Source organism: Phyllobates terribilis, unplaced genomic scaffold (assembly GCF_046119375.1).
Source record: "Phyllobates terribilis strain yellow unplaced genomic scaffold, ASM4611937v1 Scaffold_2__4_contigs__length_985480577, whole genome shotgun sequence".
NCBI classification, from domain to species: domain Eukaryota; kingdom Metazoa; phylum Chordata; class Amphibia; order Anura; family Dendrobatidae; genus Phyllobates; species Phyllobates terribilis.
Genome location: NW_027362762.1, coordinates 102,388,454 through 102,410,310, shown reverse-complemented (window position 1 = coordinate 102,410,310; position 21,857 = coordinate 102,388,454). Strand labels below are relative to the sequence as shown.

The 21,857-nt window shown below is 45.4% G+C and overlaps 1 protein-coding gene across 2 annotated transcripts in view; it reads right to left on the bottom strand.

The window, feature by feature from the left end:
• NUP58 (nucleoporin 58) overlaps window positions 1-11,786 on the bottom strand; it is a 58,718-nt gene extending 46,932 nt beyond the window's left edge. The window contains exon 1 of one of the 2 annotated variants that reach the window (XM_073662450.1): window positions 11,554-11,786. In XM_073662450.1, coding sequence (XP_073518551.1) covers window positions 11,554-11,660 — 107 coding nt within the window. In that variant the 5' untranslated portion in view covers window positions 11,661-11,786. The remainder of the gene's footprint in view (window positions 1-11,553) is intronic. The other variant, XM_073662452.1, reaches the window with a different exon arrangement.
• Between the last annotated feature and the right edge of the window lie 10,071 nt (window positions 11,787-21,857).

Genomic DNA, 21,857 nt, shown 5'->3' with positions numbered 1-21,857 from the left:
TGGATTTGGGAGCACAAAATTTTCTGAATTTCTTTTGGGGGGAAAGGGCCATTTTGCTTTTCCAGAGCCTTTCTGCTACCAGTAACTTGGAAGTCCCTTATATTTTTAACAGATGACGGACCTGAGTGGGGACTAGCTTTTTTTGAGGACTGAGTTGAAGTTTTTATTGGGAACATTTTATGTAACATTTATCCGGCGTTCTAGGCTGAGCACTTACATCGGGGTTTCCATCTAAATTTCCAAGTGATGTAATTCAGATGAAACCCCTGCGGGATCCATTCACTATAATGAGGCAGCAGAGTTACTCTGGACTCCGTCTGGCCTCTGTTTAGCGGTGTCCTTTTTTTCAGAAGTGCACAAAACTGTAGCCAACCGCACTTTTATGCACGCCTAAAACAAATGACACCGTGGGATCACAGGCCAGATGGCATCCACAGTGGCCTATATCTGCCTCATTACAGGGAATCTTCCGTCATGGGTTCTGGCTGAATCACGTATTTCAGAGATTTACACGGAAACTCTGGTGTAAGTGCTCAGCGCAGAGCGCAGGATAAATGTGGGCAGAGCCTTACTGCGATCTTTGGGAGACATAATAAACAAATCAGTAGCAGGTGAAGAATTGGTTTTATTTATTTTTTTACGCCGTTCCTAGTGTGATATAACTGATTAGATTACTTTATTCTTCGGGTCGGTGCAATTACAGAGATACCAGATTTATATCGGGTTTTTATGACTGACAGCTGTCACACACTAAGACGCTTTTTTTTTTGCAAAATCTAGTTTTTGCATCACCATATTTTGAGAGCTATAATTTTTCCATATTTCGGCCGATAGAGTCATGTGACGGCTTGTTTTTTTGCGGGACGAGTTGACATTTTTATTGGAACCATTTTTGGGTACGTGACATTTTTTGATCACTTTCTATTCCGTTTTTTGGAAGGTAAAATTAACAAAAACCAACAATTCAGGAATTGTTTTTTGAGGTTTTTTTTTATGCCGTTCTGCGTGTGGTAAAAGTGATCAGGCAGCATTATTCTTCGGGTCAGTACGTTTACAGCGATACTACACTTACTGTATATTTTTTATGTTTTGGCGCTTTTACACAATAAAACAATTTTATAGAAAAATATTTTTTTTGCATTGCTTTATTCTGAGCGCTATAACTTTTTTATTTTTTGGCTGATGGAGCTGTATGGCGGCTTGTTTTTTGCGGAAGAAGATGACGTTTTCAGCGGTACCATTTTTATTTCCATTTTGCTTTTTGATCGCATTTTTTTCCACTTTTTGTTTGGCGATATGAGGAAAAAGCATAGTTTTTTGCTCCGTTTTTTATTTATTTTTATTACGGTGTGCACAGAAGGAGTTAATTAGTGTGACAGTTTTATAGCTCGGGTTGTTTCGGACGCGGCAATACCAAATATGTGTACTTTTTTTTATTTTTGCATAAATATATGGATTTATCGGTTTAATATTTTATTTATTTATTTTTAGTTATTTTGTTTTTTTTTTTTTTTAACAGTTTCAAAACATTTTTTTTAACTTTTTTTTACATTTTTTACTTAGTCCCTGTATGGGACATTAATTTTTATTTTTCTGATCCCTGATCTCATGTAATGTAATAGACATGTATTATATTATATGAGATCTTCACTGACTGTTTCACAGTCTCCTGCCTGGCATCAGCTTGCAGGCTGAAGCCAGGCAGGAAGGACACCATATATGGCAGAGCTGGAGGCGGTCATGTGACCTCCAGCTGCCATAGCAACGCCAAGTCCTGAAAGGAATCAAGGGGTCGTCGGAGAGGTAAGTGGACGACCCCCTCTCCTACTGCTGTCTTCTATATGCCGCGATCACTATAGATCGCGGCATATAGAAGACAGCAAAGGGTTAACATCACTGGGACCTGATCTAATCAGGTATTCTGTCCTCGTGAAAAACAATTGAAGCAGAAACCATCCAAAACCTGACAAATTCAATGGACGAGAGAGTTCAGAAGCTCCTTTGGAACAAGCGGTCCTATGTGCAAATGTAACATCACCTAGAATAAAGTTTTGAGTTCAGTTTGTAATAACCTGCTAATGCTTATAATTTCAAAAATTACCATTTTTTTGTTCTTTATTAAAATGAAAAGGTTGAAAACTCTGCTGTGCATAATAATTTGAAACATGCATTTTGAGTGGTTTGAGTTTTTTATTTTTTTTTAAATATACTGTTATCATAGGCAGTTTGTACAAAAACCTTTCAATTGTACTCTAATCCCCCTTATCTGCCTGCTTGAAAAAACATTGCAAGCACTAAGGGAGGAGGTTTTGGAAGAGGTGGAGGATGAGGAGTCACAAATGCCATCTGCTTCTGTACAGTCTGCGCAACGTGGTTCCTCACAAAGGCCTAGGCAGGGGACACTTTGTCAGGAGGATGAGGAGGAGTCAATGGAGGAGGAAGACATCTGTCCAGAGGAGGGAGGTACACAATGCTCTAGTAGTCAGTATCTAGAGCGAGGGTGGGGTGATGCAGAGATCACGCCTCAAGCAGGGGACAGCGTTTTTTGGCCAGTTGGCAGTCTGCAGCACATGGTTGATTTCATGCTGCAGTGCCTGAGAAACGACAAGCGCAACGTCCACATTCTCAACACTGCTGATTATTGGGTGTCCACCCTCCTAGATCCTCGCTACCGGGACAACTTACAAAGCCTCATAACACCGTTGAACCGGGAGAGTAAAATGTGGGAGTACCAAGACGCACTGGAGAATTCCATCATGTTCTCCATTCCAACCGAGAGCAGTGCTGCTAGTGCTTTACAAGGCAGCTCAGTGCGTCGAGGCAGTGGAGGAAGCTCTGCACAAAGAGGGAGCAGAAGCAGCGCCTCAGCACAAGGCAAGACCATTATGGCCCAAATGTGGCAAAGTTTTGTGTCCCCCGCCGCCACAAATGTCTACACCATCACAGACGGCTCCAGTCAGCAGGAGGCAACGTTTCCGTCAGATCGTGACAGACTACATGTCTTGCCCTCTCAGTGTACTCCCAGAAGGCTCTTCCCCCTTCAAGTTTTGGGTCTCTAAGCTGGATACATGGCCAGAGCTTAGCCAGTATGCATTGGAGGTGCTGGCTTGCCCTGCTGCTAGTGTATTATCGGAACGCATCTTTAGTGCCGCAGGTGGTGTGCTAACAGACCGTCGCATGCGCCTATCCTCCGATAACGGTGACCGGCTTACTTTTCTGAAAATTAACAAGGCCTGGATCTCGCATTAATTTTCCAATCCTCTTCCAGAATAAATAATTGGTTGCCAACAGTATCCAGGTCTCCTGTTGTGTTCATGTTTCTACCACCTGAACTGTAATCCCTGAGCTCCAACACCGCCAGTTGCTGCTCAGAAGTGCCATCTGCACAGTCAACACTTGCTCCAGTGTTATTGGGGTTCAGTAACGTCAGAGGATCCCCTGCTGTGTGTCCGGCAATTTCTCCTGCTCTGTCCACATTCACACTACTACAGATTTTAAAGTTGCTCCAATTAGGCCTCTGGCTCCTCTGTTTTCAGTATTTACCCTGAGCTCCAACACCGCCAGTTGCTGCTCAGAAGTGCCATCTGCACAGTCAACACTTGCTCCAGTGTTATTGGGGTTCAGTAACGTCAGAGGATCCCCTGCTGTGTGTCCGGCAAATTCTCCTGCTCTGTCCACATCCACTCTACTACTAATTTAAAACTTGCTCCAATTACACCTCTGGCCCCTCTCTGTTTTCAGTATTATACCTGAGCTCCAACACCGCCAGTTGCAGCTCAGAAGTGCCGTCTGCACAGTCAACGCTTGGTCCAGTGTTATTGGGGTTCAGTAACGTCAGCTGTTCCCCTGCTGTGTGTCCGGCAATTTCTCCTGCTCTGTCCACATTCACACTACTACAGATTTTAAAGTTGCTCCAATTAGGCCTCTGGCTCCTCTGTTTTCAGTATTTACCCTGAGGTCCAACACCGCCAGTTGCTGCTCAGAAGTGCCACCTGCACAGTCAACACTTGCTGCCGTGTTATTGGGGTTCAGTAAAGTCAGCTGATCCCCAGCAGTGTCTCCGGCAAATTCTCCTGCTCTGTCCACATCCACTGTACTACAGATTTAAAACTTGCTCCAATTACACCTCTGGCTCCACTCTTTTTTTCAGTATTTACCCTGGGTTACAGCCCCACCAGCTGTTTCCCGGCAGTGTCTTTGGCACGGGTACCCCCTCCTGCCCAGCCTGGTTCCAGCACGCCAGCTGTTTCCAGGTAGTGTCAAAGTCACTTTGCCTCCAATACGTTGTCCTGTCGTGTTGCGGTCGGGTTAGCCGACTCTATGGTGCCTGCAGTTTAGGTGACTCCTATGTGGGCTGCGGGATCTGGCAATGAAGGCTGGTTCCTTAGTGCCAATAGGACAAGCATCCCCTGTAGGTCTGTGGGTTTCGGTAACTCCGGCCGGCTCGCGGCCTTGCAACTTTTTTTTTTCATGGGTACCTTCTGCTAACCATCCGGGTTCCAGTACCGTCAGCTGGTTCTCGGCAGTGCCTTTGGCTTAGGTGCCTCCTTCTTGGTATCCAAGTTCCACCAACGTCTGCTGGTCCTTGGTAGTGCTTTCTGGCACAGGTACCTCCTGCTTAGTAACCGAGTTCCAGTACCGTCAGCTGGTCCTCGGTAGTTCCATTGGATTGGCTCTTGTACCTTCTGCTACCCATCCGGGTTCCAGTACAGTCAGCTGGCTCTCGGCAGTGCCTTTGGCTTAGGTGCCTCCTTCTCGGTATCCAAGTTCCACCAACGTCTGCTGGTCCTTGGTAGTGCTTTCTGGCACAGGTACCTCCTGCTTAGTAACCGGGTTCCAGTACCATCAGTTGGTCCTCGGTAGTTCCATTGGCTCTAGTGCCTTCTGCTACCCATTCGGGTTCCAGGACCGTCAGCTGGTTCTCGGCAGTTCCTCAGCCTTCTTGTACCTTCTGCTACATTTCCAAGTTCAAGCTTTTTGAAATGGTTCTTGGTAATCACTCTGGATCTCCCTAACGACGACCCTGAAGACCACCCCGAAGAAGACGAGGACCCCGAAGACGAGGACCCCGAAGACCACCCCGAAGAAGATGACCAAGAGGACAAAGAACAAGAAGACAACCACCAAGATACAGAAGAACAAGAGACAGAAAACCAAGAAGCAGAAGAACAAGAAGCTGCAGAACAAAAAGCGGAAGAACATTAAGCATAAGACTAAAAATCAGAGCAAAAGATATTATCTAAATTATAAGCAGAAGAAGACTAAGCAGTGTATGGGGGTGAGTCCGTTCCTCCTCGTGGTGCCCCTGGAAAAGACCTGCTGCTGCAGGCTAAACTGAACGCGGACAAATCCTGTTGTAAATCTTTTGTGACGGGCAGAACGAAAGGTGTAATCTTCAAACTTTTATAGATAACTACAGGAATGCCTGTCACAAATAAGAATATGATGAAGAAGAAGAATATGAAGATGAAGAAGTAGAATATGAAGAAGAATAATAGTTGAATAAGAAGAATATGAAGAATGTAAAAAAAAAAGAATAATACGAAGAAGGTGAAGAAGAAGAAGATGAAGAAGGTGAAGAAGAAGAAGTTGATGAAAAAGATGCTGATGCTGAGGATGATGAAGGAGAAAGTGTGGGAGAAGTAAAAAAGAAGGTGAAGAGCATGGAAGTAGTGAAACATAAATATCTGACAAAATATAAAAATACTTAACATAGTCAATATTTCCGTAACTCAGAACGTCTTAAAAAAAAAAATATGAATTCCTGCTATTCCATTTGATTGGGCTAAACCTCTATGCCTTTATTGTCTCCCCCACCTCCCCCCAATACATTCTACATTATTCTTAGTTGTTTTCCTTCATGTAGAATTAACCTACAAGGAAAGAAAGGGTTTATTTTCATTCCGATATTTGTGTCCCATTGACTTGCATTGGTTTCCGGTATCGGAATCGGCGATATCCGATATTTTTGGGGTATCGGTCCGATACAATCCAATCCGATATTTCTCGATATCGGAAGGTATCGCTCAACAATAGTTCTAACATAATACACATAAAGGATAATAACACTACCCCTTCTATAAAAACAACTCATCCTGCAAAAAACAAGCCCCATAAGCGTTATGAATCCAGTCATTGTGTTCTGTACTAGGACGGACGGACGCCCGAGACTGATCTGTCACGTGACGAAGATCATTGACTTATAATAGGGTCCAGGCTTAAAGGGGTATTCCCATCTCCAAGATCATATCCCAATATGTAGTAGGTGTAATAATAATAATAATAATTTAAGCAAATACCTCCAATTAGAAATGTAGTATAGTATTTTTGATTCGCTATGCCTCTTACCTCATGTGCACAAGTCCGCATTCGCTATCTCTCTTTCCTCATGTGCAGGCATCACAGGACCTTAGGTATCCATGGTTACGTCCACTGATAAAGTCACAGTTAGCTAGTTGCTAGTGGTCGTAACCATGGATACCTAAGGTCCTGTGACGCCTGCACATGAGGTAAGAGAGATAGCGAATCAAAAATACTATACTACATTTCTAATTGGAGGTATTTGCTTAAATTATTATTATTACACCTATTACATATTGGGATAGGATCTTGGAGATGGGAATACCCCTTTAATCTACAATGGAGCCTTCAATGCAGATATGAATCTTGCTTTACACGGCTCTGCCTATAGAAAAAAATAAAGTTTTGGCTCTCACATCATGTTGACAAAAATGTTTTATTGTCTGCACTTTTCTTGAGAAAAAAAAAAAAAAAGTATAAAAATGTTAATGCTGTCATGTTATAGTCATACAAAATAAAGCTAACAAGCTGTTTGTACAGCAAGGTACAGCCTTGCCTCACTCACTCCCTAATACTGTATTTTTTAGACCATAAGATGATGCACTTTTTAGCAAGAAATAAATCTTGCTAAAAAGCATGTGTGTATTATAGATAGGAGGCAGCTTTCTATGATCTAGGATTACACTGCCAGTGTCATTCCCAATCATTGAAAGATTCTGCTTTTCTCTTCCTGCCCTACACTGATCTATCTCATGGGCACAAAGCAGAATAGAAAGCCAGCAGGAGCTGCACATTCTGACTAGCTGAAGGACCTATCAAGTCTTGTGATCAGACACATGCCTGGAAGAAACTTCAAAATGCGGTAATGTATAATGTGTGTTGATGTAGCTAAGGTGAGTGTGTTGTAGCTGAGCTGTGTGTGTTTTGATGATGAAGCTGAATTGTGTGTGCTGATGTAGCTGAGTGCGCGTGTACTGTACATGCCAGTTCGCGTGTGGACTTTCCCCATAGATTAACATCTATGAGGAAAGTCAGCATGTAAAAAAAAAAAAAAAAAAAATTGAGGCCGCTCATTTGCATAATGAGGGGGGAAAACCGAATAGCTGTTCAGTAGAGTCAGGGCCGCAGCGTCTCCTTATCGTGGGCACATACCCTGAGAGACAGACTCTAAAAATAAAAAACAGAAAATCACATTGTATGATTTTTACATAATTAATTAGCATTTTATTGCATTAAATAAGTATTTGACCATCTACCAACCAGCAAGAACTCTGGCTCTAACAGACCTGTTAGTTTTTCTTTACGAAGCCCTCCTACTCTGCACTCATTACATGTATTAATTGCATCTGTTTGAACTCGTTTCCTGTATAATAGACAGCTGTCCACACACTCAATCACACTCCAACCTCTCCACCATGGCCAAGACCAAGGAGCTGTCTAAGGACACCAGGGACACAATTGTAGACCTGCACAAGGCTGGGATGGGCTACAAGACAACAGGCAAGCAGCTAGGTGAGATGGCAACAACTGTTGGCACAATTCTTAGAAAATGGAAGAAACACAAGATGACTTTCTTGGTCTGGGGCTCCATGCAAGATCTCGCCTCGTGGGGTAAGGATGATTCTGAGCAGGGCTGTGGAGTCAGTAAGCCAAACCTATGACTCCTCAATTTTCATGACTCCAACTCCACGACTCCCTCATACATGGCTCATGTCTAAGTGATAAATTTACTGCAGCACAGATTCATCTCAGCTAAAAGTCTAGACCCTTAGATCAGGGATAGGACAGACATTTATAGGACATTTCATAACTTTCCCAAATTCTTATGAAAAAATATTCCCTACAAACTGCATTGAACTACTGTACCCAATTTATTATATATTTTAGGAGTTGGTCCATTTTATACCGACTCCAAAAAAATGGACTCCGACTCCACAACCCTGCTGTGGAGTCGGTATGAAATGGTCCAAATAAATAAGATAATTAAAAAGCAATTAAATTGTATATACTCCAAATTATATCAATAAAAACTACTGCTCATATCAGAAAGAACAAGCACTCAAACATCCCAAAATATGGAAGAAGAGACAAGAATTATGGATCTCACAGTTAAAATGAGATAAACACGAAGCCAACACTGAACTATCTATATATATATAATCGTCTTATCCCGTCTGTCTGTCTCTCTGTCTGTCTAGGAAATCCTGAGTCGCTGATTGGTCCGGCAGCGGCCAATCAGCGACGCGGGATTTCAGAAAAAAGATGGCGGCCGTTAGCGGCTTATCTGCGGGACGGAGCTCAGCGGCGATGCAGCCGGGAGATGACCGGCGCGAGGCGCTCATCTCCCGGCCGCTAGCAGCAGAAGGACCCCGACCGCCGGCGACGCTGACCTCCTTGCAGCTAGGGTGTCAAGGGAGGACCGGGGAACGGCGCTGCGGGTCGGGATACTTCTGCTGCGAGCGCCCGCTCATCTCCCGGTTTCTTGCAGCGGAAGTAGCCGCACAGGCAGCGGCGCTCCCTGGTTCTCACCAATACGATTCCGCTCCCCGGTCCTCACCAATACGATTCGCTGATTGGTCGCGGTCTCCGCCCACGACCAATCAGTGATCTTGGCGCAAAAGTTAAACACCGCTGTGCTGATTGGTCGCGGCCGCTGCCCGCAACCAATCACCGATTTGGGAGCCACATTTAAATAGCGGCCGCGACCAATCACCGATCTTGGCGCCACATTTAAACACTGCTGTGCTGATCGGCCAGCGACCGCGACCAATCAGCAGTATTGGCGCCAAATTTAAACCCCGCTCTGCTGATTAGTCGCAACCACCAGCCGTGACCAATCAGCGATATTGGCGCCAAATTTAAACACCGCTTTGCTGATTGGTCGCGGTTACCGGTTGCGACCAATCAGCATTATTGGCGCCAAATTTAAACCCCGCTCTGCTGATTAGTCGCGACCGCCGGCCGTGACCAATCTGCAATATAGGCGGCAAATTTTAACACCGCTTTGCTGATTGGTCACGGTTGCCGGCCTCTACCAATCAGCGATTTTGGCGCCAAATTTAAACACAACTCTGCTGATTGCGCCCGGTCGGCCGCATACATATTCTAGAATACCCGATGCGTTAGAATCGGGCCACCATCTAGTAAACTATATATACTGTATTGCTGCAATTATAGTGACAGGCAGAATAAAGTTGGTTTTACCACACAGTAACACTATAAAAACCATAACCCAAAAAGCTGTTTTTTTGTTTTTTTTTTGTACGTTGTTAGGCCACACTGTACACTCCCCCTAAAAGAATTCAGGTGTGGTTATCCAGCCTTAAAGGGGTTTTTCCATCCACACTTTTTTTTTCCAACCCTACCAGCTTGCTGTAGATGAAAAAAAATATATATAAAATCCGCATTATCCCCTGCTCCACCGGCTCCTACAATCTTTGTCGACAGGCTGCAGCAGAGATGTCACCTCTACAGCACATGTGACTTTTGCAGCCAATCCCTGATGGAGACCGCATACTCAGCAATTGGCTTCAGTGGTCACATGTGCTTTAGGCTCAATTCAATCAGAAGTGATTTTATCATATGCAAAAAAATGGTCTGAGTGTCCAAGTTTGGTCTGTTTTTACAGGCAGAGTTTCATCAGTTTTTCTCGGATAAAAAAAAAAAGAAAAAAAGATGAACGTTTCTAAACCTACTCATATCAAACAGTCCGTGAAAAATGTACAGCACACGGAGGGCATGTGATTTATTTCATGGACTTGCATTGACGATTTTGATCAAAGAATTGGACATGTCTTCATGATTTTGTGCGGACCTCTTGGTCAGTAAAAAGACATGGACATATGATCAGCTCCATAGACTATAATAAGTACAAGTTCTATCCGTGAGAAAAACTGATGAGTGAACAAACCATTCGTCATGACATCAGCACTGCAACCAAATATTGGAGCAATAGCAGCAGCGCTGAACTTCGCTTTATCTACAGCAAGCCAATGGTGTTAAAGCGCTAGTCCACAACTGGACAATCCCTTCTTAAAAGGAACCAGTCACCTGATTCAGGCTGCTCGTGGTTGGGCAGCATGAATCAGAGCTGCACAAATCCAACCAGGTATATTTTACTCTGAACCACTCTTGCATTTCAGTGATAATCTAGTTAGAGGATCCGGCCAAGGACCACAGTCAGATTTATTTACTTATTTTACTCACTAATATAGCTCCTTTAATTCCACAGTGCTTTACATCATCACTGTCCCCATTTGGGATCACAATCTACATTCCCTATCAGTCTATGGAGTGTGGGAGGGAACTGGAGAACCGGGAGGAAACCCAAACAAACACAGGGAGAACATACAGACTACTTGCAGATGTTGTCCTTGGGATTTGAACCCAGGACCCCAGCGCTGCAAAGAAACAGTGCTAACCACTGAGCCACCGTGCTGCCCTAATCCGGCTTCTACAAAAGCGGCGGCGCCAAAGGGGCACGTCCCGGCGACGCAAAAATGCTGGGAGAAGCTGGCCGTGGGCAGAACAAGCACCATTAGTCACATCTCTGACTATGGTCCCCAATCGGATCCTCTAACTAGATCTTCTCTGAAATACTGAAGCGTTTCAGATGAAAATATACGCAATACACGCTGCCTGCGGTGTGGGTGATATCAATCAGGTGGCAGGTTCCATTTAAAGGCTATAAAGAGCCTCAGTGGCCACGTGAGAAAACGTCACGACTGCTGGGTGACCGCTTGGACATCGCAGGAGCAGCGCTGGCCGGGGAGCAGAGTGTGTGCTGGATTGTTTTTTTTTTTTTACCTGGGGCACGCAAACCTTTAAGAAGGGGGTGAACAGCAGGGAGTGACCTTGTTACAAAATTATAGGTGTAAAACCCCTTTTAAAAAGTGTTTTTGGGCTAGATCCGTCCTGCACCCGTGCCCAGCTTAGGGGGTAAGTGTATGATGGTGGGGACCCCGCACCCACCCTGAGTGCCCAGGGTAACCCTGAGCGTTCCAGCTATAAAGAACATGTATCAGTTCTGTGCACAATATTTAGGACCTACAAGCAACACTGGGGGTTGCTATGCGCAACGCAGCCCTACGGCACTGTAATAAGCAACTGTCCACAGAAATGAAGAGCTGGTCTCCATGGTAACAGGGGGGAAACTACAGGGAACGGAAACAATGAAGACACTAGTAGACGCCATTAGTCCAGAGCGCAGGCTGCAGCAGGGAAGACGGGCTCATGTCATGTGGCTCCCCTCACCTCGCAGCTGGCGTTCCTCCAAAGGAAAATGGCGCAGCCGTCGCAGTTGCCGGATTTAACGTGGTGGTTGAGGCGCCCGCCGCCCCAAAACTGAACCCGCCAGACATTTCTGTATCAGAGACGTCTTCCTGCTGCGCACAACTCACACCGGAAACAAAGAGAAAAGAACGGCTTCGGAGCCTGGCAGACAGGCGCCTAGAGGTGACGTCACGGCACAGCGCTGGGGGTTACTTGCCAGGACTCTGACGTCATTCGGTAAGCGACACCTTGGCTGCCTTTTGCCGCGCATTGTCCAGTGTGTGGTGTGCGCGGAGTGATGACGTCACTGACAGGGCAGCTGAGCGCTCGCAGCCTTCGGGAGGCTGGATGGTGATACTCAGCCCCTTCTCTGCGGCTTCTCTCTTATCTCCTTAGTGACTCAATGTCTTTTGCGGGACAGTTCCCAAAACGGAGTTGTTCTCTTAGCAGATGTATTTTCTTCATGACTGATGCACATTCCTCCCCAAAGGAATAGATTTTGATATCGCAAAAAAGAAAAAAACCTACCACGAGTTTAATGCTTTATTCAGTGACTCATATCTTTTTGTACACTAGCTGTACCCGGTTGCTGTGGCTCAGTCTCGTTAAATGAAAAACTTAGAAAAGAGAGAGCGCACGTTTCTAAATGTGTAATTTCACAATGCTTGTGGGTAGACCTTATTTTTTGTTGTTCCATTGTCTGTATAGTTCGCGTGTGTTGCTTTTACATCCAACAGCTGGTCTATAAAAACATCCATGAATTCGAATGCAACGTTCATTTTTATTTATATAGATTATATATAAATAAAAATGTCAATGTTCGTGTGTTCAAAATCTTAAATTTGAAATTATTACACAGTCAGGTGTCAAAATGGAGCGGAGCCGGTCATGTCAGGGATTGCTAGTTATTTAATTCCCTAGAACATAGGGATTGTGACAGGAGGGGGCTCAGTGATGAAAGCAGGCGGCAGAGGAGGGGGTGATCTGCTTGACATGTCCCAGGCCGGTACCGGCCAGATCACAGCGCCGGTAACTCAGTGGGATTTGCACTCTCTCGCTATCCACCCACTGCTGCGAGGGTAGGGCCCAGCTGCTCCTCTCCGTGCAGCCTCCCTCTCTCCTTCCCTCCCCCACTTGTTGCGCAGTCAGAAATAAGACTCACCTGCTGGAGAAGAAGAGGCCGCAGCAGCAGCAGCACCGGAGAGCAGAGGCGGCTGCCTCTCAGGCAGTGGTGGTGATGAGCAGTAGCGTCTTTCGGGCTCAAACAGACGGTCTCGTCGTTCCCCTTCCCCCCCCAACCCCCACGGGGGACACGAAAGGAGCAAAGCACAGGCAGCGGCTGGGGCAAATGAAGGAGAGGGAAAAGTGGTTAATGAATGAGATGTCACTAAGGGGGGAGAATGCCGGGCGGCAGGGGAGAGTCAGCCTGGAACTGAGCTCGTAGCAACCCCCTCTCGCTGTTGCTTTTACGTCCAACAGCTGGTGTATAAAAACATAGTAGGTATATAAAAACATGCGTGTGAAGAACTTTCGTAGATTTAAGATTTTGAACAAACATTTTTTATACATAGATAGAAGAAAGGCTAAAAACAGCCATAACCGGAGCACTCAGAGGCCCCAGTGCAAGAACAACATAAGGGCCCTTTCCAGTCCAGTAGGTCCTCATAATGCACCATTCAACATGTTTTGGAGGTGATAGTGGCCCCCAACCCTCTTGGGCCCCTGGTTGCACCAATGATGCGTCCACCCCTGGACAGAGGCTACAATTGATATAAAAATTTAACAAAATGACCAATTGTGACCTGTACTCTGCTCCATACTGCCTGAAAGGACCTGTCAGCGGGGGCGTAACTGCGGTTGCAGAGGTCGTGAGTGGGCCGGTGACTGAGGGGCCAGCCGATGCCAGGAAATACGCCAGCTGGATGTGCGTTCTCGGACGCACTTTCAGCTGAAGTGTATTGTGGTGTAGAGACCCTTCGGATCCATGCGCGGCAATACACGCTGCTGGCCAATCAGAGGCCAGTAGCTGATGTCGGCGTGCACTTGACTGGGGGCGCATGGCAGTGATGTCATGCGTTCCCGTCGCTTGCATGCTGAAGTCATCTGCCAGCTAAAGAACATCGGCAGCATGGTGACATATATGCCAGGATGAGGGATATATATACCAAGATGGGGCCAAGGATAAGGGACATATATACCAGGATGGGGGATAAACAGGCGCTTCTCACTAAATTAGAATATCATCAAAAAGTTAATTTATTTCAGTCCTTCAATACAAAAAGTGAAACTCATATATTATATAGAGTCATTACAAACCAGATTGATCTATTTCAAGCGTTTATTTCTGTTAATGTTGATGATTATGGCTTTCAGCAAATGAAAACACAAAAGTCATTATCTCAATATATTATAATAATTAACAAAAAACACCTGCAAAGGCTTCCTAAGCGTTTAAAAAGGTCCATTAGTCTGTTTCAGTAGGCTTCACAATCATGGGGAAGATGGCTGACTTGACAGATGTCCAGAAGGCAGTCGTTGACACACTCCACAAGGTCCCAGAGTTCCAATTTTCATTTGGAAATCATTGTCCCAGAGTCTGGAGGAAGAGTGGAAAGGCCACAATACAAGCTGCTTGAGGTCTAGTGTGAAGTTTCCACATTCAGTGATGGTTTGGGGAGCCATGTCATCTGCTGGTGTAGGTCCACTGTGTTTTATCAAGACCAAAGTCAGCACAGCAGTCTACCAGGAATTTTTAGAGCACTTCATGCTTCCCTCTGCTGACAAGCCTTTTGGAGATGGAAATTTCATTCTCCAGCAGGACTTGGCACCTGTCCACACTGCCAAAAGTACCAATATCTGGTTTAAAAACAACAGTATCACTGTGCTTGATTGGCCAGAAAACTCGCCTGACCTTAACCCCATAGAGAATCTATTATAGAGAATCTATGGGGTATTGTCAAGAGGAAAATGAAAGACACCAGACCCAACAATGCAGACGAGCTGAAGGCTGCTATCAAAGCAACCTGGGCTTCCATAACACCTCAGTTGTGCCACAGGCTGATCGCCTCCATGCCACGCCGCATTGATGCAGTAGTTGATGCGAAAGGAGCCCCGACCAAGTATTGAGTGCATTTACTGAACATACATTTCAGTAGGCCAACATTTTGGATTTTAAAAACATTTTTCAAGCTGTTGTTATAAAGTATTCTAATTTACTGAGATAATGACGTTTGTGTTTTCATTGGCTGTAAGCCATAATCATCAACATTAACAGAAATAAACACTTGAAATAGATCACTCTGTTTGTAATGACTCTATATAATATACGAGTTTCACTTTTTGTATTGAAGAACTGAAATTAACTTTTTGATGATATTCTAATTTAATGAGAAGCACCTGTATATCCCAGGATGAGGCCCAGGATAAGGGACATATGTTGTGAGCCCTTGCGGGCAGGGTCCTCGCTCCTCCTGAACCAGTCAACGACGTTCAAAATTTACTGTAATTGTTTGTGTTATGTATATCCATTTCACAGGTAAAGCGCCTTGGAATAAATGGCACTATAATAATAATATATACCAGGATTTGGAACATACATACTCTACCAGCATACTATACCAGTACGGGGGATCTACAGTTGTTCCTATCTTCAAAATGGGAAGAAGGTGGACCCAGGGAACTATAGGCCGGTGAGTCTGACTTCTATACCAGGAAAGATCTTTGAACAAATTATTAAACAACATGTATGCAAGTACCTGGATAAGAATGAAGTAATTAACCAGAATCAGCATGGGTTTGTAAATAACAAGTCATGTCAGACTAACTTAATTTCCTTCTGTGACAGAATCACTGACTGGGTGGATCAGGGAAATGCTGTAGATATAGTATATCTTGACTTCAGCAAAGCATTTGACAAAGTATCTCACACCATCCTTATTGAAAAAATTACCAAGTATGGAATGGACAAGGCAACTGTTAGGTGGATTCATAACTGGCTTAGTGATCGGACTCTAAGAGTGGTCGTAAATGGCTTCACATCCAGTTGGATGAATGTCTCAAGTGGGGTACCATAGGGCTCTGTCCTGGGACCTGTATTGTTCAACATCTTTATCAATGATTTAGATGAAGGAATTGAGGGTAAACTGATTAAATTTGCTGATGACACAAAGCTAGGAGGGATAGCTAATACTAGAGAAGAGAGAGAGAGAGGATTCAAAAAGACCTAAATAAACTGGAGCAGTGGGTACTAACTAACAGAATGATTTTTAACAGGGAAAAATGCAAAGTACTACATCTGGGCTATAAAAATGAAAAAAGCATATACAGAATGGGAGGAATAGAGCTAAGCAACAGCACATGTGAAAAAGACTTAGGTATACTAATAGATCATAGACTAAACATGAGTCAACAGTGTGATGCAGCAGCAAAAAAGGCAAATACAATTCTGGGATGTATTAACAGAAGCATACAGTCTAGATCACGTGAAGTCATTATCGCACTTTACTCCTCTTTGGTCAGACCTCATCTGGAATACTGTGTCCAGTTTTGGGCACCACATTTTAAAAAAGACATTGACAAACTGGAGCAAGTTCAGAGAAGAGCGACCAGAATGGTGACTGGTCTGCAAACCATGTCCTATGAGGAACGGTTACAGCATTTGGGAATGTTTAGCTTGCAAAAAAGAAGACTGAGAGGAGACTTAATAGCTGTCTACAAATATCTCAAGGGCTGTCACATTGTAGAAGGATCATCTTTATTCTCATTTGCACAAGGAAAGACTAGAAGCAATGGGATGAAACTGAATGGGAGGAGACAGATTAGATATTAGAAAAAACTTTTTGACAGGGTGATCAATGAGTGGAACAGGCTGCCACGAGAGGTGGTGAGTTCTCCTTCAATGGATGTCTTCATACAGAGGCTGGACAGACATCTGTCTGAGATGATTTAATGAATCCTGCTTTGAGCAGGGGGTTGGACCAGATGACCCAGGAGGTCCCCACCAACTCTACCATTCTATGATTCTATGAAATGCCAGAATAATGCTCTGTGTGTGTCGGTCATGCAGATGCTGTGCTCTTCATAGCAGTGTTTAAAAGAATTGATGGGGTAGAATAGAAGAAAACCCAGTAATTTCATATTAGCTTTAAATGTTAAAGGAGTTGTTTAGTCATAGTTTTTGCCACCTAATCTGAGAGCAGCATAATGTAGAGTCCCTCATTCCAGTGATGTGTCACTTACTGGGCTGTTTGCTGCAGTTTTGCTAAAAATTACAGTTTTAAATATTTTATAAGCAGAAGATTATCCCTAGAGGACTAGTAAACCTGCTGCCAGATAGTCCTCCATATTTATGAGCTCTGTATAACCCTACCCCCACCACTGATTGCCAGCTTTCTGCCTATGCACAGTGTTCACAGAAAGCTGCCAATCAGTGGTCTGGGCAGAGTTATACACAGCTCAGCATTCAGAGAACTGCTAGATCTGCAGCAAATAAAACAGATTTATCAAAACTGCACCAAGCAGCCCAGTAAGTCACACATCGCTGGAATCAGGGTCTCTGCCCTATCATTCTGCTCTCAGATAGGGTTGCAAAAACCTGGTGATAAATTCCCTTTAAATACCATATTCCCCATCGTAAAATATAAAAATACCCTATATTCATCTCCCGCGTTCATCTGAAGGAATTGAGAACGCAGCAGTTCAATACCAGCCGCTGATTGGCTGCAGGTCTAACATGGAATAACAATGGCACACGAGCATTGGGAGACCATGCTGCGATATCACTGGAACAGCCAGTGCAAGAGGGGATTTTAGAAGTAGTGGATATCCCCTTAAAGCAATTCACTGGGCCGCGTAAATAAGGTGCTAACCATTATGTCCATGCAAAATCTAGTTTTATTTATTTTGTACAGTAAATACTTTTTAATATGCTATTTCTGCCACCATATTCTAAGAGACGTGACTTTATATATTTCCATCGAGTTGAATTGAGATGTGGGAAATGTAAAGACCGACACCATGAACCCTGTGTTCATCAGACCATTCCTGAACAATTTTTGTAGATTGGCAAGGGGCATTATCTTCTGGAACGCGGACACTGCCATTAGGGAATATTTCTGCCATGAAGGAGTTACTTGGTCTGTACAATGTTTTGGTAGGTGATATGTGTCACATCCACATGATGTCAGGACTAGTGTTGAGCATTCCGATACTGAAATATCGGGTATCGGCCGATATTCGCGGTATCGGAATTCCGATACTTAATTCCGATACTTTTGCAATATCGTATACCGGAATCGGAAGTTCCCATAATGCAATGAGACATTTTCATTTTATTCAGCCAATGAGGATCCTAAGAAGTGTGGGCACATCCTGTTAGGCATGTAGGCATCTTAACTAATGGCATGGCTGTGATTGGCTGCTGAAATGATGTCATGATGCACTATAAAAGCCACCGCCGCCATTTTGAGCTCACTCTGCTGTGAATTCAGTTAGGGAGAGGACGCTGTTGTTCTGAGGGACAGTTTTAGCTACCTATTTGCTCTATACTGCTTTACCCAAGCTACTTTCTAAATCACTGTGCCTTGCAGTGCTAGTGCACAGTTCCCTGTGCTGTTCACCGCTGTCTGCAAGGTCTGTGTGTGTGAGTGCAGCTCACCCTGTAGTGTGTGCTTCAGCCAAGTCTGGTTGTAGTGCACTCAGTGTGTGTCACTGCCTCATACATTGTCCTTTTTTGCCAATTCATAATTTTTCCTGATATCTCCTATTAGTGTGGTGGTTCCATCCGTATTCAGCTAAATTGGTTCCAAACACACTATATAGGAGTAGATAGAGAAATTTTTTTGGTCTTGCAGCGCTAGTGCACAGTGCTGTGCATCTGTACTGTTCACCGCTGTCTGCAAGGTCTGGTGTGTGAGTGCAGCTCACCCTGTAGTGTGTGCTTCAACCCCGTCTGGTTGTAGTGCACTCAGTGTGTGTCACTGCCTCATACATTGTCCTTTATTGCTAATTCATAATTTTTCCTGATATCTCCTATTAGTGTGGTGGTTCCATCCGTATTCAGCTAAATTGATTCCAAACACACCATATAGGAGTAGATAGAGGAGCCTTTCTGCAGCATTGGGCCCTGCAGCCCCAGCCAGATTAGTATTAGCCTATTTTTTGCAGCCTCATCTATTGCATTGTAGGTTACCTTCCTACATTGTAATAGCTACAAAAAGTTTGTGATACTATCGTTATTACATCTTTAGGCACATCCAGTGTCTTTTTGTGACAAAAAAAAACCTAAATAAAGTTCACCAAACACTCCACTTTACAGTTGTGTAGGCCACATTAGCTCATATTAAAGTCTAGTCCACACTTTATAAAATTAGTGTTTCTTATACCTGTTAGCAGCTGTTCAGGAATAAGCACACTAAGCCCTTAGTACTTTTCTGCCTATCTTTATCAGTCTACCAAGATGAAGAAGGCAGGGAGTAAGGCATGTGGTCGTGGGCGTGGGCGTGGAGTTTCTGCAGGGAGAGGACGTGAGGATTCTGTGCCTGCAGGGAGAGGACGTGGGGATTCTGTGCCTGATGCGGGCACCAGTGACTCAGCATCCCCCAGTTTTACCAGGGAACAGTCCTTTATGCGCAGCTTTGTAGGAGCTAGCTGTACCCCACTGCTGCGCGAGGACCAAATTGAAGCCGTTGTCGGATGGATGGCAGCTAACGCATCGACTACAATTAGTTCCAGATCCTCTCAGGTCCTGAGCACTGAAGAGCACCCATCTGTCTCTTCACCACCTGCCAAATTGCCCAGGCAGTCAGAGAGCCCTGGACAGGAGCCATCTCTACTTCTGTTCTCTGAATCTCTTGGCTTGGAAAGAGGGGGCCAGCCAAGCAGAATTCGAGAATTTGAAGAAGAGGTAGTATGCAGTGATGCGCAACCGTTTTGTCTCTCTGAATCTGAAGAGGCGGGTGGGCCAGTGCCTATGGTCAGCAGCACACCTCAGTACGCATCTGATGATGAGACTCAGGTGCCACTTTCTGGTGCATACTGTGCTGTCGAGACTACCCAGGAGAAGCAGTTGTTTGAAGAGGGTGGTGTAGATGATGAGGTCCTTGACCCATCATGGCGTGAGGGACAGGAAGGTGGTGGGAGCAGCTCTGAGGAAGAGATTCCCCGAACGGCCCAAAAAGGAGGGAGAGGGAGGGGGCAGACTTGGTTGCCTGTAGCCTCCACTTCGGCACCCATTAGGAGCATGGCTCTTCCAAAATCCAAAGCGGGCGCTCCCAAGACTTGCAGTGCCTGGTCCTTTTTTGACACAGTTGCAGATGACATTTGCTTTGTCAAATGCAAGCTGTGTAATCAGAAGGTGAAAAGAGGGAAAAGTGTCAGCAACCTCAATACCACAAATATGTGGAAACATGTGCGGACCAAGCACGTGGTGGAGTTACACAAACACACTGAAGACCTAGGCCAACCTACAGCGCCACCTACCACCTCTTCAGCTCGTGTTGTAGCCTCTTCCTCCAGCTCACACACAGCTGGTTCGGCTTCCTCACAGGATCGCCATGGAAGAATCTCTGGCACTGTTGTACAGAGACACAGTGTAATTCCACCCACAGCACCACTTTCCCAGTCATCCTCACACTCCCAGGCCAGTCTGCAGCCATCGTTAGCACAGGCATGGGAGAAAAGGCGCCCATACTCGGCAAACCACCCCCGAGCACAGGCTCTGAATGCTGGCATTGCTAAACTACTGGCCCTTGATATGCTATCATTCAGGCTGGTGGAGACTGACACATTCCGTAACTTTATGGCATTGGCAGTCCCACAATACAACGTGCCCAGCCGCTTTTATTTCAGCAGGCAAGCCGTCCCTGCCCTGCAACATCATGTGGAGGGAAAAATTAAACATGCGCTACAAAACGCCGTCAGTAGCAAGGTCCACCTGACCACTGATGCGTGGACCAGTAAGCATGGACAGGGACGATACCTTTCCCTCACTGCCCATTGGGTAAATGTTGTGGAGCCGGGTACAGATCTTGAGAGTGGCGCTGTACGTGTTCTGCCAACTCCAAGGATTGCAGGAATCCAGTCTGTACACATTGACTCCTCCTCATACTCCAGTTCCTCTGAATCAGCGCTGCAGGAGCCGTCACGGTCTACCTCCACATCGACCCGTGAACGGTTACCTGTTATGATGACCGATATGAGCACAGCCGTGGCCAAATGTCAACAGGCCGTATTAAAATTAATTTCTTTGGGGAATCGAAGCCACACAGCGCAGGAGCTCTGGAATGCCATCAAGCAGCAGAGTGACGTGTGGTTTGTGCCAGCGAATCTCCAGCCAGGCATGGTAGTGTGTGACAATGGCCGAAATCTGGTGGCAGCTCTGGGCCTAGGCAACCTCACTCACATCCCATGTCTGGCACATGTGCTCAACTTGGTCGTGCAGAGTTTTTTGAGGGACTATCCGGATCTTGATGCACTGCTTCACAAGGTCCGCATAGAGTGCGCTCACTTGCGGCGTTCCAGCAATGCAAGATCACGCATTGCAGCTCTGCAGCGCCGATTACGTCTTCCGGAACATCGCATCATATGTGACCTACCCACCAGGTGGAATTCAACGTTACATATGTTGGAGAGGTTGTGTGAGCAGCAGGCAGCAGTAATGGAGTACCAGCTGCAGCAGGCGCAAACAAGTCGCAGTGCGCGCCGTTCACACTTCACCACCACTGAGTGGGCCTCTATGAAGGACATTTGCCACGTTTTGCGTGCCTTCGATTATTCCACGCGGATGGCGAGTGCAGATGATGCACTAGTCAGCATGACTATCCCCCTTATCTGCCTGCTTGAAAAAACACTGCAAGCACTAAGGGACGAAGTTTTGGAAGAGGTGGAGGATGAGGAGTCACAAATGCCATCTGCTTCTCTACAGTCTGCGCAATGTGGTTCCTCACAAAGGCCTAGGCAGGGGACACTTTGTGAGGAGGATGAGGAGGAGTCAATGGATGAGGAAGACATCTGTCCAGAGGAGGGAGGTACACAATGCTCTAGTAGTCAGTATCTAGAGCGAGGGTGGGGTGATGCAGAGCAGGCAGAGATCACGCCTCAAGCAGGGGACAGCGTTTCTTGGCCAGTTGGCAGTCTGCAGCACATGGTTGATTTCATGCTGCAGTGCCTGAGAAACGACCGCCGCATCGCCCACATTCTCAACACGGCTGATTATTGGGTGTCCACCCTCCTAGATCCTCGCTACCGGGACAACTTACAAAGCCTCATAACACCGTTGAACCGGGAGC